The sequence below is a fragment of the Opisthorchis viverrini genome (genome assembly GCF_000715545.1).
Source record: "Opisthorchis viverrini unplaced genomic scaffold opera_v5_21, whole genome shotgun sequence".
NCBI classification, from domain to species: Eukaryota; Metazoa; Platyhelminthes; class Trematoda; order Opisthorchiida; family Opisthorchiidae; genus Opisthorchis; species Opisthorchis viverrini.
The window spans coordinates 441,214-450,129 of record NW_008751677.1 but is presented as its reverse complement, the minus strand read 5'-3'; the positions used below and the strand labels follow the sequence as shown (position 1 = coordinate 450,129).

Sequence of the window (8,916 nt, the reverse complement as noted above, 5' to 3'; positions counted from 1 at the left end):
TGGGAGTCGATGACTTAGTTAATCGATTATTGATCCGTTGAGTAGAATGAGAAGACTTCGCCTAAGGATAGGCTTTATTCAACATATAAGCACAGTATAGGCTGAAATGACAAGTGAAAGTGAATTAATGGAAATAGCAGTAAAGCGTAACTTTCACTACACATGTGTTTTCGCAAGTGCCACCAAGCTTCTGGTCCAGACGACCTCCCACCTGTATTGTTCAAAGATAGGGATGAAGTCAACAGATGCCACTTGTCCGATCTGTTTTCCTGCATTTCGGAAAAGGAAACTGTCACAGACACTAGGATAGAACCGGTGATGATGCCCATTTTCAAAGAAGGGGCTCGTAGTGAATGTCGTAACAGGAGGATCAGCTTGACCTCAGTCGTAACGAGACTGCTGACGTCACTTTTGTGTCATCGCCTTATGATGGCTCGCGAAACACTTACTCGTGAGCGGCAAGCGGGATTCCGGCCTGGTAAGGGTGTTGTCGGTCAAACCTTCACACTCCGTCAGGTGCTAGAGCAACACCGTAAGTAAAAACGATCCACAATTCTTGTATTCCTGGATTTCCAAGGCGCATTCGACTCGGTTGATTGGTTTCCTCTGGAAACGCTTGCCCACCAAGGAATGATCCGGAGCTTTGTGGACATTTTGTATTCCAGGACTTCCGGACGAGTAAGATTATATGGCGAGCTCTCCAAGAGCTTCTGCACACAAAGTGGTGTCCGTCAGGGATGCTCATTCTCCCCATTCCTGTTTAACTTCGTGATCGATGAAATCATGAGACGAGCACTGGAAGGTCTCCAAAATCCCGGTGTTCAAGTAAAAAGCGTTCAGCTGTAGCACCCTTCCGGTGCCTAGCTGCCATGCCACCCGAAGGAAGCACAAGGGCCGGGATACTGCCAGGTTGCCCAAGCTTAGACAGGGGAAGTCGAGCGGCGGAGGTCGGATTCGAACCACGGACCTTCCGGTCAGTAAATTCACGCTCTAACCACTTGGGCCGTCTCGCCCCCAGTTCAGGTAGCCTGTGAGGAAAACCCTGTCGATCTGGAATATACAGACGGCATCGTTCTCATCTTCGAATAGGAGAAGACGCAGGTGTTTTTGGACGAACTGACCAAAGTTATCTCGTCCTTTGCTATGTACTTTGCACTCACAAAGTGCAAGGTCATGCTCGTGAACATACAGTCACTGAACACGCCACTTACAATCCAGGGAGGGGCACTCGAAGTCATGGGGCGTTTTACGTATCCTGGAATTTGTATTAGTTCTGATTTTATTGTGACAGATGAGGCCAATGCACGAATCTGCAAGGCTCGAGTGGCGTTTGCTAATTTGAGACACCTATGGCGTCAAAATGATATATTCCTGTGTCCCAAGGGAAGTGTGTATCAGGCTACAGTGCACACTGTTTGTATGGCTGAGACTTGGCCTATTCGAGCAGCGGAACTGAGGCGTCTTCAGGTGGTCGACAATCGTCGACTCAGAGTCATAGCTCGTGTGGGTTCGTGTCGGCGAATCCGTAACGAGACAAGTAGAAGGCGAGTTTTGGGTTGTGCAACGGGTACTTCCATCGAAGAACGTGTCCAACACCAGAAAATGCGTTGGTTGGAACCGGACTGTTCTCTGGTTAAGAAACATAGCAGTAACCGACAGATGATGTGAGGTGTCTCCAGGTTGCTGACCACCGTGCCTCAAAACTGTTACTGATATCGGATACTGTAAACGAATTCGTGGCGAGGTAACTAGAAAACGTGTATTTTCTTGTGCAACAGGTGCTTCGCCGGAAACATCCAGCACCATCAACTACGGTAGCTTGGCCATGTGATGTGCGTGCCGAAACATCGTCTACCGAGATGAGTGTTGGATTCTGTACCTCCTTCAGAGTGGCGGAAACCACCAGCTGGACAACGTATGACTCGGCATAAGGGTGTGGAAATTATGGATGGCCTAGTCGTTGGTGCGCTTCGGCTTCTAGGATGACGTCTCGTGATGCCACTGCGCTTGACTGGAGACATTGCAAAAACTGGCAGCTAATCGATGTCAGTGGCGTTCGTGCTGTCAGTTTCTTTCCGAATTACCTGACTGAGTGTTTGGAGGTGTAGGTATCTCATAAATCATGCGATAGGCCAGCACCGGATATCTCTGTCACGACAGTGAAGGATCAATGTCAGCTCTGATGTTACTACCTTCGATGATCATCCTGATATCACTAGACGCGATCTTTCTAAAGGAACTACCACGGGTTGATTCTGAACTGAGGGATTCTCGGATGGGCCATGAAAACCTAGGTTACACCAGTGAAGCATCAGTGGCAACACTGATGTTGCTGTCTTTGATGATGGTGATGATGATGACCTAGGTACTTCGGAGAACGACAATAACCGCTATACGCTCTAGGAGCGAACAAATGGGAGTAATCTTACACTCCTAAGCATCTTTGTTCCTATGTCCAACGCAGGACTATATGGAGCTTCGGGGTTCCTCCTGCTCCTGGATAGCGCCGACAAATTAGTGAAGAATGGAGTATCCTGCGCTACATGTTCTACCACCTCAGTTCTACCACTCAGTTTAGGTTACTAAATTGTTACTCTCCGGCTGCTGTTGCCCTTCTGGATGGTTTATACTCACCAGAATATATCAGGAGCCTACTCAGTAGCCTGAATCTACACTGCCACAACTTTAGGCGAGTCGGGGTTCCTCAAGACTTCCGGAAAGAACGGCATCTCTTTTTTGCTATACTGGATTGTTTTGATGGTCAATTTTTGAAACAGCAGATCACCCTTAAGACCATATGCCAAGGTCATCACCTCATCCCCGAAACTTGTCAGTCTGATACCGGCTGCAAGACTCCAGAGAGAATCTAGAAAACGGCACTACAGCGGCGTAAGCTTTTTACCATCCCCAGCCAAAATAGGCTCCACAAGCGTCACATATGCGTGGGGAATCTGGTTCGCAAGAAGTGGGCTAAGACGATTGACGACGGGACACGCGTTGGTGTGTTTCATGATGACTGAAGTGAGGTGCTAATGGTCACACTGACTGTAATTTTCTCACTCCAACCTAACACCTCGGCGTCCTCACTTGCTTCCAGCCGAGTAACTCAAAGTTTATTTTGGGTCTTGAGTTATCCGCAGTCACTGAGAGTCGATAACTTGCAACCTAAAATCCGGTCAGGAAAGGTGCATCGGCTTCGAGACTCCGTGGCATTATTTGGTGCCCCCCTTCCTGGATGATGCTGGAAGTCTTTGACCCTCACGGAAGGCCTCCTGTGAAGAAAAATGATGGTTCAGTGGTGGCATGGCTAATTGGCTGTGCAAAGTGATAAAGCTGGTGCACAGCTGCCATCCAACCTGAAGGAGACAGCTTGCACCCGCCCTGCCTAGACGACTGACTTAGAAACTAACCGACATGGGCGTTTGCATTGTTGTCTCAGGTCCATGCTAGTCGATCTACGAAGTAAATCTTTATAGGCGGAACATGTTTTCCTTAAATTTCCTCATTCATGATGACTTAATTGGTGCCCAGTAGATTAGGTGCCGTGATTTGGGAGAGGCGATTTTTCCCCTGTTCACTCACAACTACGAAAGCAAAACGAGAAGACACCATCCCAATGTTCACACCCGACTTTCGAACTGTCGTCCAGCGTCACTGATGGCTGAAGCATTCTTTCAGCAGCAGTTGTTGATACTCGAGAGGATTCGATCACCTCGGCCATCTGGTCACGCTAATATTGTCGTTGTCGTTTAGCTACTGGAAACAGGTTACCGCTGTCAAGTCCAATATTCAACATTTGAGTCTACGCGCCCACTCCATGAAACAACATTGAGTTAAGACTTGTGGAAGTCTTGCGATCAACAGTCATGCTTAGGCAGCCGAGATTCGAGTTATCCAAAACGCCGGCTTATCCTCACGCAGGGTGCAAGGAAGTCGCTGAGATAGCAGTTGATTTTAAAAGATGTTAAACCCGTTTTGATTTTCTTTTCAGTAGATGTCTTTGACGCTCGATGAAGATGCGAAATTCATTCGTGATCTATGTTCATTCGACTTTCGTTTGAAGACCTTTTCTTGTTGGCCTTTTGACAATAAATGTAACTGCACGGCTGATCGGATGGCTCATAGTGGATTTTTTCATCCGAAAAATGGTTCAGAAGACCTCGCTCAGTGCTTCGTTTGTTTCAAAGAGCTCGATGGTTGGGAACCTGACGTAAGCCTTCCAATACACCCTATATATGTAGATGCCTTTCATAATTTTTATGTTCCCCACTGTAGTTGGCCGCAGTTTTGAACGCTACCTAAGGAGTTATATGAAATATCTAATCGATCAGCTACTCACCACTTCAATGCACATTTATTACGCCGTATGAAGGAAACACGTCATGGGATTAAAAAGTTTCAGGTTTTCCAAGCAATCAAAAAATCCTGGAAGATCCAACTTTTCTGTCAGGAGCTGCCACCTTAGCCCATGAGCCATCTGAAGTTCATAAAAAATCGTTCAGCTGTAGTAACCTTTCGGTGCCTAACTGCCACGCCACTAGAAGGAAGCACGAGGGCCGGGATACTGCCAGGTTGCCCAAGCCTAGACAGGGGAAGCCGAGAGACGGGTCGAGTTGGAACCACGAACCTTGTGTTCAGTAAATGAGCGCTCTAACCACTGAGCCATATTGCCCACTAGCAGCTGCGTTGAGCTTAGCAGTTGTAAGTTGCCCGGAGTTCATCAACGGGCAGGGAAAGATGACCGAACAGCTAAAGTCCGTTTATTCGTCTCATGCGGAATAACTGTGCGTTGTTCGTTGCTGAAACAGCGTTATCATAAGCTTAGTCTGGTTCGAACCATGGACCTTCCAGTCGGTAAATTCGAACTCTAACCACTGAGACATCTCGCCATCAAGGTCCTCGACATAATCATTCCTATCTTCACCGACACCAGCACAAATACCCTCATTAACTGTAGCCCATATGCGTGTTTTGCAGTTATACTTGGAACCACACTTCCATTTCCAGACGGTTCCGAGAATGGAAGTGAATATCCACCTATTTTAGGCAGTGGCCGGTGTCTATTTATTCCAAGGGCGCCTATGTTGGTGATATTTGGATTCATATTTGTGCTGTGAGATAAGTGGCATACGTGCCATGAGTTGCGTGGCTAAATTGTGACTGTCGATGTTACTGCCGTTTGGTTTATCATATGTCGGGTTTCCTTCCTAGGAGTTCCACTTGCTAGTCAAGCTAATTTAGCTATCTGTTGCCTTCACACTCCATCACTGGGTTATAGACTTAACTCTCTTTGACCCTTTCAATCCTGCGCATCCGCAACCGAGGCAAATTTGTCCGACGTGGAACCCTACTAGTAAACTGAAGGTGGCATATTTCTACGCTTGATTACTTAGCGTAAAGTGATTCAACGGGACGTCGAGAGGCAGAGGTTTGGTTCGCGATCAATAATTTCCCCCCCACCATCTGCAAATACACTATTTTGTATACCACCTTGGACTCCACGGACGACTTAATTGAATCCCAGCTGAGTCTCTCGTTTGTGATGTTCGTGGGCCGTCTAGGATTTTTCAGCAACCTTATGGGTAATCTCCTCCGGGAAAGTGTTTAATTCTGGTTTTGGTTCCGCTGGTAGTCCCACTGTCCGATCACGGAAACACAGCTGGACGGCTCATTGGTTGCTTCCCGGTTACAGATCCGTGTTCCCCATGTTACTAAACCGTTTCGTTCAATGAGTAGTCACTGCACAAATGGCGGATAAAAGATCGATAGACAACTGCCTAACTGCTTTCAGTGCCTAGCTGCTATGTTACACGAGGGCTGAGAAGAAGCTGCCAAGTTACTGAAGCCTCAACAGAAGCAGTCGAGATGCCACAAACCTTGCGGTTGGTAACTTCGCCTCCTGGCCACCAAGTTTTCTCGAAGAATACTACAGAATGGCGTTTTATAAAATTACGTGTAAAAACCGTAACGGACGATAACAGACGATGGTGATGATGATGATGGATGTTGACCTTATCAAGCGTCTTCAGTGTATCGAAGCGACTGCATCTGTTTCACCAAACATTCTAGAGCGCAACAAGAATCGTGTGATAAGTTATTCCTCTTATCGCCTGTGGAACAGTGGTGTTTGTACTCTTCCTTTAGTTACTCAATGGGCAAGGCATGTACTTTCTGAACGGAAGGTCCGTGTTACCCAATGTCGGTGCCTCGACCGCTCCTGGGCGGCGTGACAGTATCTTAATATTCGTGCTTCCTTCGGGTGGCATGACAGCTGGGGAATGAAAACATGTTATAAGTGAACGGTTTCTTTCATCATTTGTGTACTCCAGAAGGCTTTGTATTCAAGATCACGGAGCAGTTGCCTGGTCAAGATCAATTCAATAACCTTAGACAAAATTTTCGTCAATGGAGGTTGACTTGCTGTTCTTCAGATAGGAGTGGGGCACACTTGGGGATAAGAAATTTGTTCTGAAGGATAAACAGCAGTGATTAAGGATGAACGGCTGATTTATGAAATGGTCGGGACAAGCTCAAAAACAAAATACAGCGGATGTCATCCGGAACGTGCGTGCTCAGTTCTGATGAGGATCGGCGAACACCAATCGCAATGCTAATTGGCGAAAGCAAATGTGCCGGAGAAACTGAGTATGCCGGTAGAAAAGAGGGAAGAAGACAAGGAGTAGGGGCAAAAGGTTGAGTAAACGCTTGCTTTTTTTCGCGAGAGGAAATTGTGGCTTCCAGACGAGTCAGGGATGAGAGGCAACACTGCGACACAAGTTGCCACAGATAGCCTTAGCTTAATGCCTTCTGCAGTTTTATCTACCTTTCGTGTAATCACAGACGCTCAGGTATTAAGCCCGGCAAAGTAGACAGCGCATACTTATGAGAAATCATTTTTACCACTTGCAGATACGTGTGGTTAAATCATTCAGGGTCTGCTTGATTTGGTTGCTCGAAAAAAACGAGGGATGCGGAATTGGCTGATGCCATGTGACAGGCCAATCGTCGATACATCAGCAAATACTGAAGGGTCTTACGAAAAACAGCTCTCAGAGGGCAACCTAACAAGTGGAGCACATCGTCCCAGTCAGCGGAAGAGTATTACCATCCGCACCGTATATCAAATTACCTCTTCAGGCCACTCACACAACCTTGAACGCCCACCTTCGTTATGCCCCTTTGCGTCATCAATGGCCAGAAAGTTTGTACATTCACATTCTGTCCATAATTCGTTTCAAAAAATACAAGTGTCCCATGGAAAATTGCGCGTATAACCGGAACGAACACTCAGAATGGACTAGGGTGTTGTTCCTCTGTCCGATCACATGCTACCTCCACTAGCCACTGCGAAATAATTAGATACAGTGGTTTAGGAAATTAGCTCCGTTCCCCTTTGAAGAAGACTTGGCCCAACTAGACAGGTACCGAGATGACAGCTTATCTAATTTTCGAATTAATTTCCACATTTTGAATATTGCAAACGCTTGTTGAGTCGAATTCCTGAAAGCTGTTTGGTACTGCTGAATTGCGTTCGATTAAGTGGGTCACAACGATCAACCAATATACTCGCTTTGACAATTTGTTTTTCAGAATATGACGTAGCTAGTCTTCTATTTGTTATGGTAAAGTCAGAACTCTGGCATCCAAGTAGCTAAATGGTGGATGAGAAAACACGTATTACCTGCTTTACGTGATGGAATTTTGTGGATAAATGACCCCTTGTTGAAATATCTCACATCGGTGAACCATCGTGTGGCTCAACTAAAAGGTATTTTTAAAGATAAGCGTATTCCACTCAAGGGGTATTCAGTTACCAGATAACTGTTGGGATGTGGGTCCTGCTGGATAAGGGCCTCTTCTCAGAAGGGGACACTCATCAAGTCTTACAAAGAGTCCCTAATGAAAGGATAACATAACATCTTACCATATCAGCGAACACCGAGTATATCTAGTAAAGTCATTTGATGCTTGTCCAATGGATACATCGTCAATGATTTTTCATTTCATTTTGGAATTGCTCAATTGTATTCAACCTAATTAAAAAAGAGCATGTGGTCTTGGTGCCTTCGAGTTTTTCGTGCCCCTTTAGTGATCAGGTAAAGGCGATGTCTCCCGTCCCCGGAAGCTCGCAGGTAATATGTAGTAGTGAGGCGGTGTCCAACGTAGATTATCACTTTCCACCGCACGAACTACCTAGTCACCACACAATGGCTTTTACCGTTTTCCCCCTCAGGACGACCCTGAAAAAGAACACAAGTCACACTCACCAAACTGTCCGTTTCTGACATCAAAACCCTACGAGGAGATGACAGCTCGCGAGGGCCTTCATATGGATATCATACGCTATGCCAACTACTTGCATTGGCATAAGGAGAAATCGGTAGAGACGACAGAGCTGATGATGAAAGAAAAACTGGCCGCCATACGGACCGTGTTAGGCGGTCGGTTTACCAGAGCCAGACGAGTCGGACGAAATGACCAGACTGTTCAATCGATTGCCGCTTCGGAATTGTCCACCTGTTCTCTGCGATCTGTCCGAAGTACCCGTTCGAAACGAGGAAATCCCGGATGACGCTCATACTTGCACCTGTGTTTCTGTATTGTCTTGTTTTATCTTTGTCCGTTGTAAGATAGGCTTTTATGTCCCTGGGTTATCTTTCTATCAAATTTCTGGTATGGTGGAACTTTTTTCAGGTAATCTAAGAGTGTGTCATTCGAGCACTACACCGTACTTTGTGACGCCAGCTTTAGTTGATGTGTGTCTAAACCCGATCGGTCGTTTGTGTACGTCAATCCCCTTGAAGAGGACTTCGCATCGTGGACTTTGTCACTCCGAAAACGCTGTTTTAATTTCCACTGACTGTTTTTTTTATATGGAGCGTAGCGGTTACATCTGGATGTTTCTGTTTAAGTCAG

At 46.3% G+C, this 8,916-nt stretch overlaps 1 protein-coding gene across 1 annotated transcript; it reads left to right on the top strand.

The window, feature by feature from the left end:
* Positions 1 to 869: 869 nt before the first annotated feature.
* Positions 870 to 8,916, top strand: T265_01865 (hypothetical protein; the record flags this gene model as incomplete). The annotated part of the gene is made up of 6 exons (XM_009165991.1): positions 870 to 977; positions 1,090 to 1,632; positions 1,779 to 1,915; positions 1,982 to 2,102; positions 3,995 to 4,210; positions 8,234 to 8,916. The coding sequence occupies 6 exons, from the start codon at positions 870 to 872 to the stop codon at positions 8,570 to 8,572; spliced, it is 1,464 nt and encodes a 487-aa protein (XP_009164255.1).